The sequence below is a fragment of the Schistocerca cancellata genome, chromosome 1 (assembly GCF_023864275.1).
Source record: "Schistocerca cancellata isolate TAMUIC-IGC-003103 chromosome 1, iqSchCanc2.1, whole genome shotgun sequence".
NCBI classification, from domain to species: Eukaryota; Metazoa; Arthropoda; class Insecta; order Orthoptera; family Acrididae; genus Schistocerca; species Schistocerca cancellata.
Genome location: NC_064626.1, coordinates 78980296 through 79005207, shown reverse-complemented (window position 1 = coordinate 79005207; position 24912 = coordinate 78980296). Strand labels below are relative to the sequence as shown.

Genomic DNA, 24912 nt, shown 5'->3' with positions numbered 1-24912 from the left:
TACTGTGCAAAATAATGAACGGAACATGGAACTAATTAACTAACTAACTAACCTGGATACAAGGTGAGTGACGTGGCAGCTTGATAAGCTACCGAGCGAATAGACATCGAAATATTGTGGAGCTATGCAAAGGACTTTTTTAACCTTCCCCCCTGGGTGACCGGCGTCACGTTTCACTGTTGTTGTCAAACAGAGGCCTTACAGGTCATGCGACGGGGCAAAGGCGTGCTGATAAGACGCACGCGGAGCTAGTTCGCGGGGATTTTACGATGTGCGACATAGCGTATATAAACCGCGGCCACATTCTAGGTGGATACAGTCAGTAGCCTGACACAGCCCATACTTCGGGTCAGCCTTCTCGAGTGCTTGTACTCTTTCACTCTCTCCCGACGCAACCACAAGTAAGTGTCAGTCTATTATCAGTTTCGCTTGTATTCCATTAGTTGTACGCTATTTTACATTTTTCGTAACAACCAATTGTAAACTTGTCTTCAGCCCGAAAACTGATTTGATACAGGTCTCTCTTCGCTATTCGGACCTGTGCAATCCTCTTAATCTCAACCACCGCAACCTACGTCCATTAGAATTTGCTTGCTGTATTCAAGCGTTGGTATCGCTCACAATTTTTATTGCTAGCATATCCTCCATTACTAAACTGACAATTCCTTGATTCCAGGGTGTGTCGTGTCAAACGATCCCTTCTTTTATTCATATTGTGGCACAAGTTTTTTTCCCCATTTCGATTCGGAACATAGACATTAATTATTCTACCTACCCACCTAATCTTCAGTATTCTTCTGTATCATCACATTTCAAAAGCTTCAGTAAACGCTTCCTATTGCAAAATATTATTGCATTGCTCTATTAATATTAATTATAAGATGAGCTAAAATACTTTTACTAAGACTAATGCTACAACATCTTGGCATGTTGAGAAACGCGTCTGGTACTATTATAAGGTTTACAATATAAGCAGCAGTCAGTCACATGTATGGCTTACAAATTTGTTAACTCAAACCCCGATTGCTGCTTAAACTAGGAATCTTATAATTTTAAGAGTTTCTATGAAGATACCCCTTCAGTGAAGTAGGAGGAGCTGTTGTTAGTAAGTCCTTTAATTCAGTCTTAAGCTCCACCTCATTACCCATTAGAAAATTTAATAAGTTCTGGCATGCTGCTAAATGCATCCGACTCCTTTGTATATTGCTGTTGAGCTCCTGAGGTCTTCGTTGAGATTTTTTTTTTTTTGTCGTAGCATTACATTCATGCTTGTGGTATTTTTTGAGAAAAGTGAAATATTGCTAAAGACACATGATATTAATTAACCTAATTGTTCTGAAGCAGTTGTCAAAATGTAACATTTTAAAGACTTTTGCAGCATATTCTAGAACTATCGCCAATTTGAATTTTTATAATACACTCACGCATTGTGAAAATATTTGTTGAGTTTCCCCCTGAACATTATTCTGTAACTGCAGATTAAGCTAATTCGTTCATGTTTAAATCACCTATAGTAGTAATCATGCGTACTGTACACGTAACTGCACAAATGCACTTCATTATTTGTGGGGTGGGGGCTGGTAATTAAGGTTGCAAACTGTCGTCCCAAAACGTGATCACTTTCTACTTCTTGTATTTAATTTTTAAAACAGAATGTTTTTATAGCTTTTAAAGTCTACGATTATTACTGGATTGCATCTACTGAGTCTATCTCTCTCTCTTTCTCTCTCTCTATTCATTTATTCGATTCCGACTCTCCGTGACCCACGAACCAAAGCGCGCCAGTTTTTTCTGCCCTGCATTTTCTCCCGCAGACTTTCCAGTTTCTAATCCATTAAATCTGTGATTCAGTCGATACATACCATACTTTGCCGCTTTCTTCTTCTGTTGTCGATCTTACCCAGCATTAACGTCTTTATCACCGACCCGTGATTTCTTATAATACGCTCATCGCGGGTCAGTTTTTGTTTCAGTATCAGATCTTTCAAGGAGCAACCTGGTTTTATTTGCTGTAATCTGACCTATTCGTTCTCCTTGCGGTTCATGCAACTCTAAGGAGCTTCATACAATACCACAATTCAAAGGAATCTGTGCCGTTCGGCCTTTCTTATCACATCCGTATATCACAACTGCAAAGACTGTAGCCCTTACTATACGATCCTTTGTTGTTAAAGTTATGTCGCTACTCTTTAAAACACTGTCACGGGTGAACATTACGTTCCTGCCAAATAGCAAGCGTTTCTTGATTTCGTAGCTCAGTCACCATCACCAGAAACCTGGCAGCCGTGAGAACTGAACACAGAAACTACCTCAATTGTTCTGCTCCTATATATTATGAAGTGATAATAATTTTTCGTTTTCTTGACATTCAGCATTAGATCAGTCTTTGCACTTTCTTTTTTTTAACTTCGGTAAGCGGATCTTTCATCTTCTTCAACTTCTGCCATTAGTATGGTATCATCAGCTTATCTAAAGTTCTTTATATTTATCCCAGCTACTTTAATTACAGTTTCTTCCTCATCTAGCATAACATTGCTCATAATGTGCTCTGCAGAGAGATATAATAAATAATGTTCGACGTCATCGAATATTTTGTTGCCTTTTCACTATGAGTCGTTGCTATTCGTGTACCATCTGTAAAACAGTCAAAATTAGCATCTACAGGTTTGTGAGCAATTCTGGATCCAAAATAGAACCCAGCAGAACACTTTGTCTTGATGTTTCAAAATTATGAGTGTTAATCGGTATGTGATGGACATGTTGTTGTTGTTGTTGTGGTCTTCAGTCCTGAGACTGGTTTGATGCAGCTCTCCATGCTACTCTATCCTGTGCAAGCTTCTTCATCTCCCAGTATCTACTGCAACCTACATCCTTCTGAATCTGCTTAGTGTATTCATCTCTTGGTCTCCCTCTACGATTTTTACCCTCCACACTGCCCTCCAATGCTAAATTTGTGATCCCTTGATGCCTCAAAACATGTCCTACCAACCGATCCCTTCTTCTAGTCAAGTTGTGCCACAAACTTCTCTTCTCCCCAATCCTATTCAATACCTCCTCATTAGTTATGTGATCTACCCACCTTATCTTCAGCATTCTTCTGTAGCACCACATTTCGAAAGCTTCTATTCTCTTCTTGTCCAAACTAGTTATCGTCCATGTTTCACTTCCATACATGGCTACACTCCATACAAATACTTTCAGAAACGACTTTCTGACACTTAAATCTATACTCGATGTTAACAAATTCCTCTTCTTGAGAAACGCTTTCCTTGCCACTGCCAGTCTACATTTTATATCCTCTCTACTTCGACCATCATCGGTTATTTTACCCCCTAAATAGCAAAACTCCTTTACTACTTTAAGTGTCTCATTTCCTAATCTAATTCCCTCAGCATCACCCGACTTAATTTGACTACATTCCATTATCCTCGTTTTGCTTTTGTTGATGTTCATCGTATATCCTCCTTTCAAGACACTGTCCATTCCGTTCAACTGCTCTTCCAAGTCCTTTGCTGTCTCTGACAGAATTACAATGTCATCGGCGAACCTCAAAGTTTTTACTTCTTCTCCATGAATTTTAATACCTACTCCGAATTTTTCTTTTGTTTCCTTTACTGCTTGCTCAATATACAGATTGAATAACATCGGGGAGAGGCTACAACCCTGTCTTACTCCTTTCCCAACCACTGCTTCCCTTTCATGCCCCTCGACTCTTAGAACTGCCATCTGGTTTCTGTACAAACTGCTAAACCAAGCTTTCTGTCATGCTTATAAGATAAAAACGACGAACGCACTTCTACTTTCCCACAATGTTTAACTTTTGAATGTGCACATCATGGTTTACACCAGGAGTGGCCAAGAATTCCGCCCACAGGCCGTGCCGTGACACGAATGCCATAGAGCGCAGCCGGGCTGGGTCACGATTTCTGCACCGCAACACCAATCTGAGCGTGAGGAAGAAACTACGAACGGGCCGCATTTAAATGGCCATGCAGACGCATTGCGCAGGACTCGGTTTGATATTTCATAGTTTTCAACAACACACAGAAAAAGCAGAACGTATTTTCAGTGTTATTTAACTTTTTTTTAGCACAGTGAAGCCACATAATTTTTATCTGGTACAAACTGCCGACATACGGACAGGCGCAAACAATTTCATAAATTTTCGCGCTCAAGACGCCGCATAATCGTGAATTATTTAGTTTCATAATCGAAAAAACGTCTTTAACACACATATGCTGATCATATCATTATGGAGACGTGGAAACTCTACCCGAGAAAAGCAATGTAAACATGCCGCACAGCGTTAACGTTAAAGGAATTTGTCTTTAAACTAGGACTTACCTTGCAGGTCAGTGAGTCACATCTGCACATACACAATGTCGCTTTCAAATGAAATGGCAAACGGTCTCAGAAACAGATGTAAGGTTGGCAGTGTCCTCAAAACGAGTAGAAAACTAAACATGTAAATTTTTCAAGACCCCAAAGTGTTCTTCAAACCTCGCATTTTCTTTTAACGTCAGTGAACTCAGGGAACTGGACTGTGTTTGTCAGAACGTGTCCCTTCTAAAACGCGATTTTCTCTTTATATGTGTCCCCAACAAATCAGAAACAAGTTGTTTCTCTCCTTTCAGTGCCCTACTGTAGGTGGTATGCAGTTACGTCCACTTGAAATGCGAGGTCTGCAATCGGTTGCCGGCCGCGGTGGCCGAGCGGTTCTAAGCGCTTCAGTCCGGAACCGCGCGACTGCTACGGTCGCAGGTTCGCATCCTGCCTCGGGCATGGATGTGTGTGATGTCCTTAGGTTAGTTAGGTTTAAGTAGTTCTAAGTTCTAGGGGACTGATGACCTCAGATGTTAAGTCCCATAGTGCTCAGAGCCATTTTTTTTTTGCAATCGGTTCCAGATGTTCTAATTTTCGTTCCTGCACTCCTTTTTCCTTCATAAATTCAACGATAGTAAGTTTTAAATCGAAAATTCGAAAAATCGATCCAAGCATGCCTCTTGACCAACGTGCTTTGCAATAATATGTAAAAGCTCCATTGTCTTCGTTCAGTTCTATCGACAACTGTAGCAACTGCGACTTCAGAACTATTCTGTTCGTATCACCAGCCGCTCCACGTGCTCCATGACTGCAAATTTTGCAAAAAGCGCTTCTTGAGGTAGAGAATAATGAATCCCGCCTGTCGATCGTTGTAAATTTTGTGGTTTTCATTGCCAATTAACTTTCAGTTCTTTCTGCACAGTATTGTAATATCGTTTCATAGGATGTTATTCAATCTGTATATTGAGCAAGCAGTAAAGGAAACAAAAGAAAAATTCGGAGTAGGTATTAAAATTCATGGAGAAGAAGTAAAAACTTTGAGGTTCGCCGATGACATTGTAATTCTGTCAGAGACAGCAAAGGACTTGGAAGAGCAGTTGAACGGAATGGACAGTGTCTTGAAAGGAGGATATAAGATGAACATTAACAAAAGCAAAACGAGGATAATGGAATGTAGTCAGATTAAGTCGGGCGATGCTGAGGGAATTAGATTAGGAAATGAGACACTTAAAGTAGTAAAGGAGTTTTGCTATTTGGGGAGCAAAATAACTGATGACGGTCGAAGTAGAGAGGATATAAAATGTAGACTGGCAATGGCAAGGAAAGCGTTTCTCAAGAAGAGGAATTTGTTAACATCGAGTATAGATTTAAGTGTCAGGAAGTCGTTTCTGAAAGTATTTGTATGGAGTGTAGCCATGTATGGAAGTGAAACATGGACGATAAATAGTTTGGACAAGAAGAGAATAGAAGCTTTCGAAATGTGGTGCTACAGAAGAATGCTGAAGATAAGGTGGGTAGGTCACGTAACTAATGAGGAGGTATTGAATAGGATTGGGGAGAAGAGAAGTTTGTGGCACAACTTGACTAGAAGAAGGGATCGGTTGGTAGGACATGTTTTGAGGCATTAAGGGATCACAAATTTAGCATTGGAGGGCAGTGTGGAGGGTAAAAATCGTAGAGGGAGACCAAGAGATGAATACACTAAGCAGATTCAGAAGGATGTAGGTTGCAGTAGATACTGGGAGATGAAGAAGCTTGCACAGGATAGAGAAGCATGGAGAGCTGCATCAAACCAGTCTCAGGACTGAAGACCACAACAACAACAACAACAGGAAATTTACAATACCCGTCGCTTAATCCCGAACTTGATAGAGTTGTACCGACTTAAAATGTCATGCCACAAGACAAAATGAAACGTGGCACTGTATCGGCAGCTTCCGAGAAGAACCGTGTAAACGCCAGTGACAGGGCGCGCCTTGCCTCGCACTGCCCGCAACCCGCACAACTTGCACGCGTGAGATTTGGCACAGCGCGGCCGGCCCTGGTACACACAGTCAAAAGCCTTCGCCAACTGACAAAGATTTCCGACAGCAATAATTTTAGGAATTCGATCATCGTCCTGAGCGAAATCCACATTGTCCAGAGGTTGTTTTGTTGCTTGTTATAACGAGTTGCTCTTTCTGTCTTTCAGAAAAGGGAAAGATGCTGCGTAACCTGTTGGTGAGCGCCTCACGTTCTGTGGTGCCCATGAGCAGGCAGAGCCGCCTGGTGGCCACTCAGGCTGCCGCAGCCGTTCAGCAGGTACGTCCAACATTTAAGACTGGAGCACCACTAGCTTAGCCTTACACATGCCTGTCTTCCCCACTGCTTTAGGACCTCTTAAATTCCTTGTTCCACGTTTCTCTGCTGAAGAGATAGCTATGCAAAGAAATTCTTTAATTGTGATGCCGCCGGCCTGAGTGGCCAAGCGGTTCAAGGCGCTATAGTCTGAAAAGCGCGCGACCGCTACGGTCGCAGGTTCGAATCCTGCCTCGGGTATGGATGTGTGTGATGTCCTTAGGTTAGTTAGGTTTAAGTAGTTCTAAGTCTAGGGGACTGATGACCTCAGTAGTTGTGTCCCATAGTGCTCAGAGCCATTTGAGCCATTTAATTGTGACGCCACAATAATATCTCCACACTGTGATTTTGTCCATACTGGATCAGAGGTCGTGGCTGTGAATGAAGAAGACAGAATGACTGAGCTGAACATCGTGAAACAACTAGCCAGAGCTAACGGACATCACCAAAACGTTGTCAATAAATTAATACGACAGAAACAGCGCGCGAATGCAAGGAAAAATACCGCAAATAATATTACTAGAGTCACAATATCATACTTCGGTGATATTTCGCAAAAAGTGGCTAACATATTCAAGTTGATACCGCTTTTCAGACCAATAATACGCTGCGATTTAAACTAAGAAATAATTTACAGCAGGAAAGCGATAAATATAAGAGAGCTGGGGGTCTATAAAATTCACTGTAACACGTGTAAGGCAAGTTATATACGCCAAGCTGGTAGGTCCTTTAAAGTACGTTACAAAGAACATAGCGATGCTTTCCGGCTTAATAATTTCGAAAAGTCAGCTGTAGCCACGCATATCTGGGAAACGGGACACCCCATGTTGGGAATAGATCAGGATCTCGTTATTTTACACAGACAGGACAAAGGCACAAAGTTGGATCTACTAGAACAGCTGGAAATTACGATACGTAGCGTGGATAATCAGAAGACACTGAATGAACAGCTAACTGGTGATACAAATAACTTTTTCAAACATTTCACTGGTTTCTTTTAGTAACTACATTTTTAGCAATTGTCAGGATACCATCATTTCATGAGGTCCTTGGAACATTATACGTTATCTGTTTGTATGGACATCTCTGTGACTTTCTTGTTTACTGGCGCGTGAGCTCACTCGCGTTTCAGTGTCGTGTTTGGCTACGTGGTGTGTGGTATCAACGAAGACGCACAGGCGGTCTACGACGATAGAGGAGAGAGCCATGTGGTTACATGTTGAACACCATAGGCGACACCATTTTAGAGTTTTTTATATTTTGACGACTATGTGGAGATGCACCTTGGAAGACACGGCTGCAACAAGGGAAGTAGCCACGATGTTTTAATTTTATTATCAATTTCACTGTGCGTGGTGCATCGTCCATTTTAACGAGTTTTAACAGGTTCTTTTACTTTTTATTATTCTGATGATGGAAGCTTGACTTCCGAAACGCGTCAATCTTAGTGTTTTACACTATTAACAGGTGGTTTAGATGATATATTTTTTTAACATCTCCACACTGTGTATTGTCTCTGTAGTGAAAACATTTATCATTTCGTTTCCGTTCATACCTGTTTTAGAAAGACGTAGATTTCTCATTAAAGTAACTGAGTAGCTCGAAAGGAATGATATCCTCTGTGCAAACGTAATGGATTCGGGAAACATCGACCATGCGGAAACCCAACTTACGCATTTATTACATGACATTCTAAAAACCAAGGATCGAGATAATCAGGTAGATGATTTCCATACATTATTTGACTTCCACTTCCTCTGTAGTCAAAACATCTATCATTTCGTTTTCCCTCATACCTGGCTGCTGTTAACGTTTTAGAATGACGTAGATTTCTCATTAAAGTAATGGAGTAGCTCGAGAGGAATGACATTCTCCATGGAAACCAGCATGGATTCCAAAAGCATCCATCATGCGGAAACACACTTACGCATTTATTTAATGACATTCCGAAAACCATAGATATAGGTATTCAGGTAGACGGCTTCCACAAAGCAGTTGACTTGGTACCACATCAACACATAGGAACAAAATAACGATTGTATGGGGCACAGCGGTGACTCGATTAACGGGACGAATTATTTTCGTAGGTCACGTGGATAACTGAAAATACGGATATGAAGAACGGTGATTGTTGTATTATTAAATCTATAAAGAAAAAGTACGTCGCTTACATATGGGTATCTTTTAGATACGTTTTCATATAATTACCTCTCTACGGTTAATACATAACGTTAGGTGTTTATTCAAAACAAGAAAACCAAATTAAACTTAACAAAACGCATTCGGGAGGACGACGGTTCAATCCCGCGTCCGGCCATCCTGATTTAGGTTTTCCGTGATTTCCCTAAATCACTCCAGGAAAATGCCGGGATGGTTCCTCTGAAAGGACACGGCCGACTTCCTTCCCCATCCTTCCCTAATCCGATGAGACCGATGACCTCGCTGTCTGGTCTCCTTCCCCAGACAACCCAATCCCCAACCCAAACGTAACAAAACAACAAAAATCAAGGTTTGTTAAGAGGTCAGAGACACGATTTCAGACATCCGTACATATTTTCTTAAAATTACTAAGATACTGCAACCTTAGCCACGGAATATCTAACGAAAGTCGCATAGGACCGTGACTGTAGTTAAAGTTTGTTTAAAATATTTGTAACTGTCACTTGATGTAAACAATTTTTCGTCATTGCTTCTACATCCCGAATTCATTTTAACTGTAGTAAACTCACTCGATCACATTCTGTTTGTTTTCAGAACCATATGAAATTTACTTCCAGGGCTTGAAATTCACTTGCATGAGATGGTTCTGGATGATTTTCTGCACCTTTGTTTCCTTCTGTTTCATCTTCTTGCCTTTGCTGCTGTTCGTTTGTCACACGGGCCGCGGACGGATAGTACACGGACTAGACAGTACAAAGACACTTGCTCGCGGTTCACAGTCCGGATAATCGCGAATCCGTGTAACTGAGGACCGTGTAATCGTGTCTCCACTGTATCAAACAAAATATATGACTGGGTTGAGGAAGGACCCAGCATGTAATCCAAGATGGAAAGTAGAAGTAAATGTAGGTGGGCATTAGGTAACTGTATTGGGACTCTTGTTGTTCATGTTGTATGTTAATGACATGGCAGACAGTATTTATAGTAACTTCGACCTTTTTGCAGATGATGCAATAATCTGTAATGAAGCACTGTCTGAAAATAATCGCACTAATCAGGTCTTCAGAAAAGATCAATGTGATGCAAAGACTGGCAATCTGTTTTAAATGTTCACATACGTAAACTTGTGCAGTTAACGAAGCACAGAAAAGAAGTGTCGAAGAAAATCAGTGCATTACAATTAGAAGCAGCCGGCTCACATATATACCAAGATTGTAAGAGTTGGTAGAGGTATGAAATGGAACGGTTACATAGCCTCATTCGTAAGAAGGCAGATGGCAAATATCGCATCGGTGACAGGATGCGGGAAAAATGCAGTTAATCTACAAAGGAGACTGCTTAAGAATCACCAGTGCTTTCCATTTTTGAATATTGCTCCAGTATCCGGGACACACACCATGGGACTAGCAGTAGATATTTAACATAAACATAGAAGGACGGCAAGTATGTGGCAGGTTTGCCTCACGAGAGGATGTCATGTAAATGATGAAAAAGCTGAATTGGCAGACGCTAAAAGGCTACTTTCAAAGTTTCAGGAAGGAGTATTAAGTGTAATCTTCAGCCCATACGCTCCCGTACGCAGCGCAAAGATTTGACTAATTGTAGCACCTACAGAGGCACTTAAGCAGTGATTCTTCCCTCGCTCTATACGCAATTCGAATGGGTAGAAAGCCGAAACCCCTGGCATGCGCTCCATAATGGTTTGCAGAGTATGCATGTAGATGTGGAAAGTGAAGCAGATAGCAAACATCATCTGCAACAGGAATCTTTGGACGTGTGGATACAGTGAACGAACACGTACATGTACTCCAATTCAGTTTATAAGTCTTGTAAGCCAACAATCAGGAAATGATTACACCTGCAGCTTTTTCCATCATCTGGAACGAGATGAAGGGATGGGACTCTCTTCGCCAGACAAGTTTTTATTGCTCGGTGTTGAGCATTTTTATTGTTTCGTCTTTTACTTGATATTTCGAACGATATCTGATATCCAGCTAATTGTATGTAGTACACGTGTTGGGGGAAAGATGCTAGTGGTCAGCTTTTCGCTGACGTCGAGTAGGACTGTAGTCATCTGAGGTTTCATCATCGCTGTAAGCAGGACACTTTGGGACAAAGTAGCTAGTGGTGGAAAGAGATTCACTGACAATGCGAACTAGGTAAATTCGTTGCAGTAATTTGTGATCCCAAAAGTTCCTCTGAAGTGATTTACAATGACTTGCAGTCGATTTTGAGACAACGATAACGGCACTAGTAGAAATGTGAATGAATGCTGTTGTTTGCAGCACCCAAAACCCGTGGCGACTGTGGACGGTGAGCTGGTGTCGCTACACCTGCCCTCTGGGGAGCACCACAAGCTGCCCATCATGTGGCTCAGGGACAACTGCCAGTGCCCCAAGTGCTTCAACAGCCAGCAGATGTCGCGCATCATCTACTGGGACGAGCTGGACACTAGCGTCAAGCCCGCCGACGTGCAGGTAAGTCCCCCGTCCCTTATCCTCTATGTCGACAGTAAGCGACGTTTCTCAATTCAAAAAATGTGAGCACGCATAGTGTCTAAAAATTTCAGTGAACAACTTGCCTCCGTCTCTCCATGGATCCCTCCCCTCGTCAGTACTTGGCTCCCTCTGTTATGTATGGATCTCGCGTGCATGTAGACGTGAATTTTCAATAGTAGAAGAATAACGGGGGCGGACTGTAACCTTTGCTTTTGAACTGGTCTGTAGAGAAGGTGATCGTTGAAAATCCGACACGAAAGGCGTCACACTGGGGACCAAAAAGATATTATCTGTGTAGATTGCCTTGCATTCGCAGACATTTCCTTGATAACAGATACCCAGGAAATGCCAAAACCCAAATACACACATCAAAAAAAAGTTTGCATCAGCTCGGTTCCGAGAATTCCGGAAGCGGTACAGAAAATTGGAATAGAGATCAACATAAACATCATTCCCCCCCCCCCCCCCATTTTATTGCTCATGAAAACCGCACGTTGCATGTGGTATTATCATACAGCGAGACCTTCAGAGGTAGTGGTCCAGATTGGTGTACACACCGGTACCCCTAGCAAGTCCTTTTGCATTTATGCACGCCTGTATTCGTCGTGGTATCTATCCACAAGTTCATCAAGGCACTGTTGGTCCAGATTGTCCCACTCCTCAACGGCGATTCGGCGTAGATCCCTCAGAGTGGTTGGTGGGTCACGTCGTCCATAAACAACCTTTTTCAATCTACCCTGGCATGTTCGATGGGGTTCATGTCTGGGGAACATGCTAGCCACTCTAGTCTTATCCTGAAAGAAGTCATTCACAAGATGAGCACGATGGGGGCGCGAATTGTAGCCCATGGAGACGAATGCCTCGCAAATATGCTGCCGATATGGTTGCACTGTCGGTCGGAGGATGGCATTCACGTATCGTACAGCCGTTACGGCGCCTTTCATGGCCACCAGCGGCGTACGTCGACCCCACGTAATGCCACCCCAATACAGGAGGGAACCTCTTTCTGCAGTCGCTGGACAGTGTGTCTAAGGCGTCCGGCCTCACCTGGTTGCCTCCGAACATGTCTCTGACGATTGTCTGGTTGAGAGCATATGCGGCACTCATCGTTGAAGAGAACGTGGTGTCAATCCTGAGCGGTCCATTCAGCAAGTTGTTGAGCCCTTCTGTACCGCGCTGCATGGTGTCGTGGTTGCAAAGATGAAGTTTCGCATCATGCAGCCTATTGCGCACAGTTTGAGTCGTAACACGACGTCCTGTGGCTGCACGAAAAGCATTATTCAACATAGTGGCGTTGATGTCAGGCTTCCTTCGAGCCATAATAAAAAAAAAATGGTTCAAATGGCTCTGAGCACTATGGGACTCAACATCTTAGGTCATAAGTCCCCTAGAACTTAGAACTACTTAAACCTAACTAACCTAAGGACATCACACACACCCATGCCCGAGGCAGGATTCGAACCTGCGACCGTAGCAGTCCCGGAGCCATAATCCGTAGGCAGCGGTCATTCACTGCAGTAGTACCCCTTGAGCGGCCTGAGCGAGGTATGTCATCGACAGTTTCTGTCTCTCTGTATCTCTTCCATGTCCGAAGAACATCGCTTTGGTTCACTCCGAGACGCCTGGACACTGCCCTTGCTGAGAACCCTTCCTGGCACAAAACAGCAATGCGGACGCGATCGAACCGCGGCATTGACCGTCTGCTCATGGTTGAACTACAGACAACACGAGCCGCGTACCTTCTTCCTGGTGGAATGACTGGCACTGATCGGCTGTCGGACCCCTCCATCTAATAGGCGCTGCTCATGTATGGTTGTTGACGTCTTTGGGCGGGTCTAGTGACATCTCTGAACAGTCAAAGGGACTGTGTCTGTGATACAACATCCACAGTCGACGCCTATCTTCAGAAGTTCTGGTAATAGGGATGATGCAAAACTTTTTTTGTTTTGTATAGGAAAAGTCAGTTTAGAAATTTCTTTCCCAGAGATTGAATTTATAACAAACATTAAAAATCGTTCACTGAAATTACCCGTAAATCAAAACATGACAAAGTAAGTCAGCTCCTTCAAACATTTGGTTGAGTTGCTAAGCATAAACGATAGTGTGAAGGGCATTGTCGAGGTAAGACCAAATAAGATGAACATTACATTCCAGAATACCAGAAACTGATACAAATAGAGGGCTCTGTCATGTGACACCAAGATTAAACATCAGTAACGAAAAAGAAAGATCTCTGCTTCAAAAAGTTCGTGCAGCAGAGATCGGAACACATGAAACGAATGTGGGCGAAGAGGAAGAAGACTGTGTGCAGCCAGAATTGAAATATTGTTTTAACGTGCGCTGTAAACTCCTATTCGAATAAATAAATAAATAATAATAATAATAAAGCACTCCGTCGTCAGGCCACGAGTGGCCTACCGGGACCATCCGACCGCCGTGTCATCCTCGGTGGAGGATGCGTATAGGAGGGGCGTGGGGTCAGCACACCGCTCTCCCGGTCGTGATGATGGTATTCTTGACCGAAGCCGCTACTATTCGGTCGAGTAGCTCCTCAATTGGCATCACGAGGCTGAGTGCAGCGCACGGCGGCCTGGATGGTCAGCCATCCAAGTGCCGACCACGCCCGACAGCGCCTAACTTCGGTGATCTCACGGGAACCGGTGTATCCACTGCGGCAAGGCCGTTGCCAAATAAATAATAATAAAAAAATTAATTCTCATGAGGAAAATGAACTTCAGCTAAAAGACACTTTATGAACGTTGTTTTATTTTTGTAATCACGACACTTTCCTAGAACTTATTTTCAGACGCTCAGTATTACGTGTGTTTATACCTAATCGTCTGGAGCAGCAACGCTTTTCAAATATTGCAAATGGGAATCTTTTCATTAGGTGAAACAACCATGTTCACAGCTAAACTTCATGGGAAATTTGTGGTGTGACTCCGTATTTTACTCTTTTTGACAGGCGGACGAAGAAAAGTTAGCTGTGAAGTGGTCGGACGGCCACAGGAGCGAGTTCACGCTGGAGTGGCTCAAAGACCGCAGCTTACTGCCGGAAGACCAGAGGAAGTGGCTCGACACGACCTACAGGCTCCCAAAGGTTGCCTGGAACGCCGAAAACTACAACTCCATCCTCAAGAGATTCAAGTACAGTGACGTTGTAAACAGGTAAGAACTAAATCAAGAAATGAGCCAATATTGTGCGGCGGAACGAAATACTGACAAACCGTTACATGACTGTGCACGCTTTCTGCTCTATGACTTCCGATTACGTAAACTCCGTAAATTATTTTCGCTGTTGCAAGGAAGTGAATCCACATTGAGGTAGTTAACTGTGTATAATTTTAGAACTTTATATTCCGATAGTATGTGCTTTCGGATGAAAAGCTATGCGTTACAAATGTATGCAAGCACATTAGTTTACTCCTTTCCCATACCCCAAAAAACTAATGTAAAGTCACATTTTTTCCATATTTTGGAGACATTCATCGTGCTAAAAGAACTATTGAAGAACATTACACAAGCATCTTTTTTTTTTTCTTTTCATTAGTTCACTGACTGGTTTGATGTGACCTACCACGATTTCTTCTCGTGTGGCAACCTCTTCATCTCAGAGTAGCAATCACACTCATCGTCCTCAATTATTAGTTACAACGTTTTTCATTCTCTGCTTCCCTCTACTGTTTTACTCTCTGTTTAACTACGGAAACTATTCACAGATTTCTTACCACGTGTCCAATCATCCTATCCCGTCCTTTTGTCGGTGTTTTCAACTTATTCCTTTCCTCGCGCATCCCGCGGAGAAGTTCATTTCTTACCTCATCAGTCCACTTAATTTCCAGTATTCTTTTGTTACCAACCGGCCGGTGTGGCCGTGCGGTTATAGGCGCTTCATTCTGGAACCGCGCGACTGCTACGGTCGCAGGTTCGAATCCTGCCTCGGGCATGGATGTGTGTGATGTCCTTAGGTTAGTTAGGTTTAAGTAGTTCTAAGATCTAGGGGACTGATGACATCAGATGTTAAGTCCCATAGTGCACAGAGTCATTTGAACCATTTTTCTTCTGTTGCCTCTGGCAAATATTTATAAAGTTTTAGTTCTTGACAGTATATTGCTCTTAATTTGATAACTATTACACCATTTTCTTCTCTTGACTTCCAGCAAGGAACATCTTCGAGGTTGGCTTGAAGCTATGGCTGTATATGGTGTAGCAATAGTGTACGACACACCACCAACAGAAGAGTCATTGCTCGAACTGGGAGACAAAGTGATGTTCCCACGAAGGACGCATTATGGGTAAAATTCATTACATATTTATTGCTCTTTTATATAACGCTTTGGCTCTGTTCGAAGAGTTTATTGTTTTTGTGTCAGCGAAAAATTGTTAATACATAAAATACACAAACACATATTCAATTTTCGTTAAATTCCAGCGTGCAGTTCCACATAAGGGACAAACCCAACACCACAAATGTGGCGTATCTTAAGGAGAAGCTAGAGATGCACACCGACCTTATGTACTACGAGTACAAACCTGGGGTAAGACACTCACACCAAACTACAGTAAACAATAATGAGTACTTGAAATTCTGTAGGTAGAAACAGCTCAATGCCACAAGTAATATGAACAACACCTTTTTGCTTTTCAGATAAACATGCTGCACTGTCTGGTTCAGACAGAGGGAGCTGGAGGTGATAACCTATTGGCTGACGCTTATTACCTGAGCGAAAAGCTGAAAGTTACAAACCCAGAGGCGTACAAAGCTCTGAGTACGGTCCCTGTTACGTGGGCAGACATCGGAGAGGACGGAGGGAAGACCTTCTACAGCTTGTACAGGGCACCTGTCATATGGTAAGTCTAGTACAAGAATAGTGTAGTGCGCACCAGCGACAGTAATGACCGACACACTCGTAAAATGTTTTACACCAGAGTTGTATTGAATACGTAATTACTGAAGGATGCCATGAGTTAGACTCTGACAGAACATGTGCCACAATTAAACTGAAATTTACTTGAGCATGCAGAATGTACTCCACATAGAAACAGACAATGGTGTAAGATTTTTCAATATTGTACTCGTACAGGGTGAGCAAAATAAAAACTGGCCCAGGAAGTATTTCACGCGCTTTAAAACAGGCAACCCAACTTATACCATCTGGCACTAGAGTGGATGATGTAAGTTGGTCTGCCTGTTTTGAATGTGGATGAAGTATTTTCCGGGCCAGTTTTATTTTGCCACCCAGTGTAAATGTATTTTACGCTTGACGACAGTGATGCAAAATGACTAATAATACAGAGGGGTCCAAAAAAATGTATCCTCTGTTTAAAAGTCCATAACTTGCAAACTAATTGACGGAGTTGTCTCATTTTTGGTGAAAGTGTAGCTTAAAGTCCAACTTAAAGATATCACTGTAGGTGTTCGAAATGGTCACCATTAACATCCACACACAAACGACGCCGCCGAACTGCAGCACGAACTACTGACTGCAACGTGTTCAGTTGGATATTTGCATATGAATGTGTTCCCCAATGTTAAAAGTCCAGAGGAGTTAGGTCTGAGGAACGTGGTGGATACTCCACAGCACCTCTACGGCCTATCCATCTTCCTGGCAGATTTTCGTCGAGATACACCCTAACACAATTTTGGTAGTGGGCCGGGGCACCATCTTGTTGAAAGTAAACTCTTCCGTCCCCATACAAGTCTCGGATGGCAGGTAAAATGGATGTCTGAAACTTCTGAAGGTACAACTCACCGTTAACTGTGTCGTCAAAGAAGAATGGCCCAATCAAGCCCCGGTAAGACAACCCACACCACACATTTACTCATGGCAAATTCACGACTTTGTCTAAATGGACGTTCGGATTTTCGGCGGCCCAGTAGATGCAATTGTGGCGATTTACTGTACCATTAAGTTTGAACTGTGCCTCATCAGACCACACAATCATGTCTGCAAACTCTTCATCGTTGCGCACCACGTTAGTAAACCACTCGCAGTGCTCCATTCTACGTTCTGGGTCGTCCTCGTTCATTTCGTGTAGCAGTCGTGGGATGTAGCACTAACGGGAGTTAGCTGTTACAGGTCGTCCAGATCGTTGTTTGTGTACATCTTTAACACAGCCTCCGGCTTCAAATTGGTTTCGAATGCGACGAATCGTTAAACGTGTCGGTGGCTCTGTTTGATACTCATTTCGCCATTACTGTTGAACCTCATTAATGTTTTCGTACTTAAAATACCACTACAAAACTGACTTCCTTTCATCAAAGGTAAGCCTTGCGCCAGCCAAGCTTACTCGAGTAACTAGGTGCAACTAAGAACAAAACACTGACTATCTGGCGACTGTCATCTGACAAAACAAAACAACGCAATACAACGCTTGTGTGGTGATTGCCGGAACTATAAACTATTACACTATCAAAGATGAGACAACTCCGTCAATTAATTTGCCAGTTATGAACTTTTAAACAGTGGATGCATTTTTTGGACCCCTCTGGATTTTAATGTGATGAAAATTTCGCTGCTACCCATTTTTATGTTGTCTGATGATCGTTTTGCTCGTAACTGGTAGCTAATAAAGTTTTACCAGCACATATTGGTGGTACACAAAACTAACTTTCTTTAATTATTGTAGGAAATTTCAAAGTTGGGCACTGACCTATGTTTCGTCTGTTTTCAGCTTGACACCCAACACCATAATAAGCACCTATTCTAACAATGCTACTTTTTTTTCAGTAATGACATGTTTGGAGAGTTCATGAGGATAAATTACAGCCAACCTCAGAGATCTTCACACTTCAATGCCACTCTTGACCAGATTGTTGCCTGGTATAAAGCGTATGACGTCTTCACCAAAGAGTTACACAGCCCAAAGAACCAAGTTCGCTTCAAGACCCGCCCAGGTATTTTCTAGGCTAAAAACCTTCCTAGTCATAAACAGTATTTTTTCTCCGATGAACATTTGTACATGTAAAGAGAATGTGTTGTGTAGTGCAGCCCGGCTGAATATCGTGTCCTGATTCCAGGAGAGATCCTGACATTCGACAACATCCGGCTGATCCACGCCCGTGACGGCTACGACGACAAACCGGGCAACGAGAGGCACATCATAGGCCAGTTCCTCGACTGGGACGAAGTCTTCTCTCGCCTCAGAGTTCTCCGCAAGGAAGCGGGTCTCATCAAATACTAGTATTACATCTTAATTCGCTCTCTGCGATATGAACAAAATTCCGTGCCGTGGGAACTGACTGGAAGACAGCTGTGACACTGCATCAGCAAGGAATGTACATGGACGAACTACCATTTGCCTGAAGTACTGAGATTGTGATGGAATATAGTCTCTTGTGTTTCGCAGCACAACGCTGTATGTGATTGTTACTAATTTAAACGTTTTGTCTACATGTGTTCATGTTTGTCATTACATTACATACTTAAGACTGATAAGACATGATTCAAGCTTGTGGAGCGTTAGCCGTAGCTCAGTCATAATCATTTGGTTCACAGTTTTGTTGTTGTAAAATTGTTTAGTATTTATTTTTGCTCACAGAAATATGAAAAATAAATTGTGTGTTGAAATTGATCGTTGAGCCTAAATCTGTCACACTTACCTTACCCTCCCACAATCTGGACGTGGTTATTTTATCTTTGTTGATGTAGCCTACAGTCCGAAGACTGTTGTGATGTAGCACTTACCAAGTGCAAATCTCATCATATCAGCATAATTATTGCATAGTACCTCTCTTCGACTGCTTACTTGTCTGTTTATAAGTCTCCGTCTGCAGTTTTTACCAGCCGACCAAAACACACTCATCCCTTCCAGTTAACTATCCCTTGAGGCCTCAGGATATGATTTCCTATGAACCTATGCTTCCTAACCAAAATGTATCATAATCAGAGGTAATTTTGATAAACGCGAGTATACTGCAAATAATTAACCGCACAGTTTCCCGTGATGTTTTGGTAAGCAGAACAGATAAAGACAACAAACAGCAACGCCACTTCAATTTGTATGTCTTCGTAGGTAACCTCGCGGTAACACACAATCAATATGAAATCTATTCAAAAGAAATAATCATTCGCTCTCTATTAGCCAAGGCCTTCGATTGTGTACATCACGTGAGTAATAGAAAACTATAGTATAAGAGGCAGTCTAATGAAAACGAGATACATGAAAAAAAAGGAAGTAAACTGTTTACTAGTTCAAAAATAATCGCCGTAACTGTTAAGACATTTATCTCACTGTGAGAGAAGACGGCCAGTGCCTTCATTGAAAAATGTACGCGTTTGCCTGCGGAACCTTGATTGTATCCAGACGTGCACTCTTCGTCCGAAGCAAATCGACGACCACGAACTTCTTTCTTCAGAACTCAAAGAAATGGAAATCGCATGAGGAGGGATCGGGGCTATATTAAGATTGTATAGTCTTCCCCGCGAAAGTTCCGCAGCGTAGTCCAAATGCCCGGGAATGTTGACGGAACGGAATTATTCTGTTGCAGGATAATGCTCGCCCACCATTTGCCAAGGTCGTTTCGACTACGCTGCAGAATTACGATGGCAAACCCTTACATATCCTCCACACAGTCCCTATAACTCCCCATACGATTTCCATATTTCTGGAGTCCCGAAGAAATACATTCGTGGCCGCCAGTGCTTTCGACATAGAGATGATCGCCTGTTCACAATCATGTTTCCGAAGGCAACCGCAAACATCTTTCCACGAAGGCACTGACCGACTTTCAGAAGCTCATTTCCGAAAGGTACCAAATCCGAAAAATTGAAAAATGAGATAACAGGTGGTAGCACTATTAGGAACCATTACCTATGTAATAATAACTGTTATGTGCGCCAAAACGTACCATATCCGTTGTATATTTGCGGTTCATGGTGAGGAGTACCAAATCCAGTATTGTTTTGTTTTCAAGACGTGCCAAATCCCTGCAGCAAAAAAAATGGTTCAAATGGCTCTGAGCACTATGCGACTTAACTGCTGAGGTCATCAGTCGCCTAGAACTTAGAACTAATTAAACCTAACTAACCTAAGGACATCACACACATCCGTGCCCAAGGCAGGATTCGAACCTGCGACCGCAGCAGTCGCCCGGCTCCAGACTGTAGCGCCCAGAACCGCACGGCCACTCCGGCCGGCTTACCCCAGCAGCCAACCGTTGCTCTTTTTGGTAATAACGTCACACACAACATGACCTTCATTTGTTTACATAACATTATATTGTAAAGACGTGTCTGGCATTTTTTTTGTTCATTGCGAGTTTTTAATTAAATTATGGAGTTTGATATATCAGATGAATACTGTGAATCACGAACAGAAAGTGAAAACCCAAAGAAAATGGCATGTAGACCGTAAAAGTAGAAGAAAAATGTAGGGAAGCAAGGTAAGCGTGCAAAAAAAGTTAGTGTTAGGTCTCAGATTACTTGCGAACATGTCAGTGGTTTCTGCAGTGCTGCTCGTTTATTACCAACTGAAATTCAAGAGTTCCCTGACAGTTTCTATGAGAAAAAGATTCTGGTTAACAAAAGAAGTTCATTTCGGCCTACAATGATGCAATCCACCGCAAAGGCTCACACCCAATTAGGAAAATGATAAAGGTGTCAGAAAGACTATATATATATATATATATATATATATATATATATATATATATATATATAAAACGTGATACATTTCTAATAGTAGGGGAATGATTGGGAGAGTTGCAAAGGCAAAACGAGGGACAGGTGTTACTGGTCCACGGAAGAGAGGTGGGTCTAGCTAGATTGACAGCTGAAATGACTAGACTTCAAGAAGAAATTTCTTCCCGTATTCAATCACTCAAACGCAGACAGAAGCATTAGGGCCGAGGTGGAGCACCAGGGAGAAAATATATTAATGTAGACCTGAATATTCGAAAAATGTGGATATTATTTTGTGAACGACATGGAATTTCTTGGGTATCACCTTACTGCACCTACAATTTGTATTAAAAGATGATGTGCTATCTTCTCTCATTTAATATTACTTAAACTCTCCTGCATTTTAAATTTAAAGGTTAGGAAAGCACAGTCATTTTGATTAGTATTCATACCATATACACTCATGTTCAGGAAAAACGAAACACCTTGAACGACTAGAGATAGGACGTTCGTATTCACAGGACATGTACATTATTATGTTCTGCAGAAATAGTAAGCATTTCATTCACCTCGGTTCAGCATGTTTCCTGTTGCCTTGTAGGCTCAGGATCCGCAATGGGCCCTAATAACTTGTGCGAATGGCGTCTTGTGATATAGCCATACATGCTGCATTCACCTGGTTCGAAAGTTCATGTGTGGTGGATGGCATTGGATCACAGCACTACGCCCGTCTTTTCATTATATCCCACACATTTTCGATTGTCGAGTAGTCTGGTGACACCACGAAGGTACGTGTTCGTGCAGCAACATCTGGTCGTGCATTGTCTTGCTGAAAAATGGTGTCATAAGTGCTGTGCAGAAAGGATATGGCTTCGGGTCACAGGATGTCATTCATGTAGTTCACACTGGTCACAGCCCCCTGGACACGCAATAACTGTGATTTGTGGTTGTACTCAAACAGCACCCACACCATTATGCCACCAGTTGGCGCTGTATATCTCGTGCGAATGCAGTCAGTGTGATGTCACTCACCCTGTCTGCGGCGAACCAAAACGCAGCCATCATTTTCAAACCTCGATTCACCCGAAAACACTATCTGATTCCATTCCTGTCTCCAGTGACGTCGTTCCATACATCATTGCCGTCTAGCATGTTTCTGCACATTCGCCAAAGGTAAGCGGAGAAATGCACGACGCGCATATAATCCATTAAAAGCGGTGGCTCGTTCTTTTACAGGTTACTATCCCTTGCTGTAGGGGCTGTAATTTTGATATTTTTTCTAAACTAGCAAGGTAAAAGAGAGGCCACTACTTCCACCACATCAAGTGGATTTAGTGCTCACGTATTCACACTGAGCCGTGAACACTTCTACATCTACATCTATATACATACTCCGCAATCCACCATACGGTACGTGGCGGAGGGTACCTCGTACCACAACTAGCATCTTCTCTCCCTGTTCCACTCCCAAACAGAGCGAGGGAAAAATGACTGCCTATATGCCTCTGTACGAGCCCTAATCTCTCTTATCTTACCTTTGTGGTCTTTCCGCGAAATGTAAGTTGGTGGCAGTAAAATTGTACTGCAGTCAGCCTCAAATGCTGGTTCTCTAAATTTCCTCAGTAGCGATTCACGAAAAGAGACTCACACCCGAGTTCCTGAAGCATTTCCGTAACACTCGCGTGATTATCAAACCTACAAGTAACAAATCTAGCAGCCTGCCTCAGAATTTCTTCTATGTCCTCCCTCAATCCGACCTGATTGGGATCCCAAACGCTCGAGCAGTACTCAAGAATAGGTCGTATTAGTGTTTTATAAGCGGTCTCCTTTACAGATGAACCACATCTTCCCAAAATTCTACCAATGAACCGAAGACGACTATCCACCTTCCCCACAACTGCCATTACATGCTTGTCCCACTTCACATCGCTCTGCAATGTTAAGCCCAAATATTTAATCGACGTGACTGTGTCAAGCGCTACACTACTAATGGAGTATTCAAACAATACAGCATTCTTTTTCCTATTCATCTTCATTAATTTACATTTATCTATATTTAGAGTTAGCTGCCATTCTTTACACCAATCACAAATCCTGTCCAAGTTCATATCCCAGTTTATCAATGGGGGATAGTTGAAAATTATTATCGGTACCATGCGTGCAATGGTCGTGCCAGGCGCGTGATATTCAACCATTATCCTATCATTAAAGGCGCGAGACCTGCACGACCTTATAGCAACCGTTATCATGAGAATAGTTCTGCATGATTCTACTGTGACACTAAGGGTGATTTCACGTAATGAAAGGGAGAATGTAAAGATTACAGGACTCATTTATTTAAGTTGAATATTGAACAGTTATACAATGAAATGGTGGTTGGGGAAGGAGGAATTCAGTTCAGCAGCCTGCCCCAACATACGTTCATAATAAGCCGCGATGGCAGGAACTCGGGTGGGAGTCTCTTTTCGTGAATCGCTACTGAGGAAATTTAGAAAACCAGGATTTGAGGCTGACTGCAGTACAACTTTACTGCCACCAACTTACATTTCGCGGAAAGACCACAAAGATAAGATAAGAGAGATTAGGGCTCGTACAGAGGCATATAGGCAGTCATTTTTCCCTCGCTCTGTTTGGGAGTGGATCAGGGAGAGAAGATGCTAGTTGTGGTACGAGGTACCCTCCGCCACGCACCGTATTATCAAATGGGCTTCGATTTACTAAAGGGAGGGGTTGCAGGCATGCAACGACCACCACCATGAGTCAGCCAAAGACTAAGAGAGATGCTACTAGGGATGAATCGCTAGGTAGCCTCCTGTACTAAAGGAATAAAACCAGCAAGACGCGAAGCTATTCATACAGGCGATACTAGATAACTTAGGTTCGCGGTCCGACTACGTTAACGATACATGAAGGGGCGCCAGACACTCACCACGTGGCGTAGGACAAAGGGCACAAGTGTTCAAGCTAGGAAGACCTAAATTCTGAGTCAAATTTTGCACGGGAGAACTGAAAGAGCTACTGCCCGTCGAAGCGGAAAAGTGAGCATGAAAGTATACGCTTAAGTGCCGAGCTGCAAGCTACTGTGACTAACCAACACATCGCGCACATTATGCCCAACTGTACACGGAAAATCTACGGTCTTATAGCCCGGAAAAATTGCGTAAACCGTAATTTAAGGAACGCACATCAGTAAAATGACCTATAAGGTTCCCTCTGGGCCGCAGGGCGCGAAGCTATAGTGCACGTCGGCGCTCATGCTTACCGAAACTTCATCTTCTGGAAGCAGCACCTCCAGCCTTAGGCACGGTCACACTAGAACTGACCATTGTCTCTTTGTCCACTATCCATCCGCGGAGGGCGGTTGGCGTCCACCCGCGAAAAAAGGGCGCGCACCTGAACTGGCCAATCAGAGGGCCGGAATCTCACAGGGAGGCGACCTCGCGATGTGAAAATCGAGCAGAAATGGCAGTTACAAGGTTGGTAAGGCTGGGTGGGGAACTGAGAACAGGAGAAACTTCGGCCACTACTGAACGTTCAAACGACACCACGAGCTACCCCGGCGATCGGAAAAAGGACGAGAGCCGCAGGCACATTTTACCGGTAGGTGGTGTTGCACCCTGATATCGATGTTGACCTCGAACCCGCAGGCCGACATGGTTCAAACGCTAATCGTTTCCGTAGGACATACTAATGTCCTGTGAATACGAACATACTGTATCTAGTCGGCCACGGTGCGCTGCTTTTTTCTGAAAATGAGTGTGCTTTGGTTGAAAAGGGAAAAAAAGTTTTGTAATGGACTTTGCAAGGAAGCATACTCTCATATTATTTACTATGCACTTGTATTTCTATACTGGGAGTTCTTATGGTTGGTTTGGGGAAGGAGACCAGACAGCGTGGTCATCGGTCTCATCGGATTACGGAAGGATTGGGAAGGAAGTCGGCCGTGCCCTTTCAGAGGAACCATCCCGGCA

The 24912-nt window shown here is 42.9% G+C and overlaps 1 protein-coding gene across 1 annotated transcript; it reads left to right on the top strand.

Annotated features, from left to right (window-relative positions):
• The first annotated feature begins 277 nt into the window (after window positions 1-277).
• LOC126165634 (gamma-butyrobetaine dioxygenase-like) lies at window positions 278-18893 on the top strand. Its single transcript, XM_049920336.1, has 9 exons — window positions 278-401; window positions 6515-6624; window positions 11106-11297; window positions 14284-14486; window positions 15479-15613; window positions 15751-15856; window positions 15967-16169; window positions 18050-18216; window positions 18340-18893. The coding sequence occupies exons 2-9, from the start codon at window positions 6526-6528 to the stop codon at window positions 18501-18503; spliced, it is 1269 nt and encodes a 422-aa protein (XP_049776293.1). The 5' UTR covers window positions 278-401; window positions 6515-6525; the 3' UTR covers window positions 18504-18893.
• The last annotated feature ends 6019 nt before the right edge of the window (window positions 18894-24912 follow it).

What these genes read in the sequence shown, in the direction of transcription:
- LOC126165634 (XM_049920336.1), top strand. Translation starts at nt 6,526, where the DNA reads ATGCTGCGTAACCTGTTGGTGAGCGCCTCACGTTCTGTGGTGCCCATG. An exon ending in TACAGTGACGTTGTAAACAG is followed by an intron (nt 14,487 to 15,478) that starts GTAAGAACTAAA and finishes CTTGACTTCCAG; the next exon opens with CAAGGAACATCTTCGAGGTT. An exon ending in ACTACGAGTACAAACCTGGG is followed by an intron (nt 15,857 to 15,966) that starts GTAAGACACTCA and finishes TTTGCTTTTCAG; the next exon opens with ATAAACATGCTGCACTGTCT.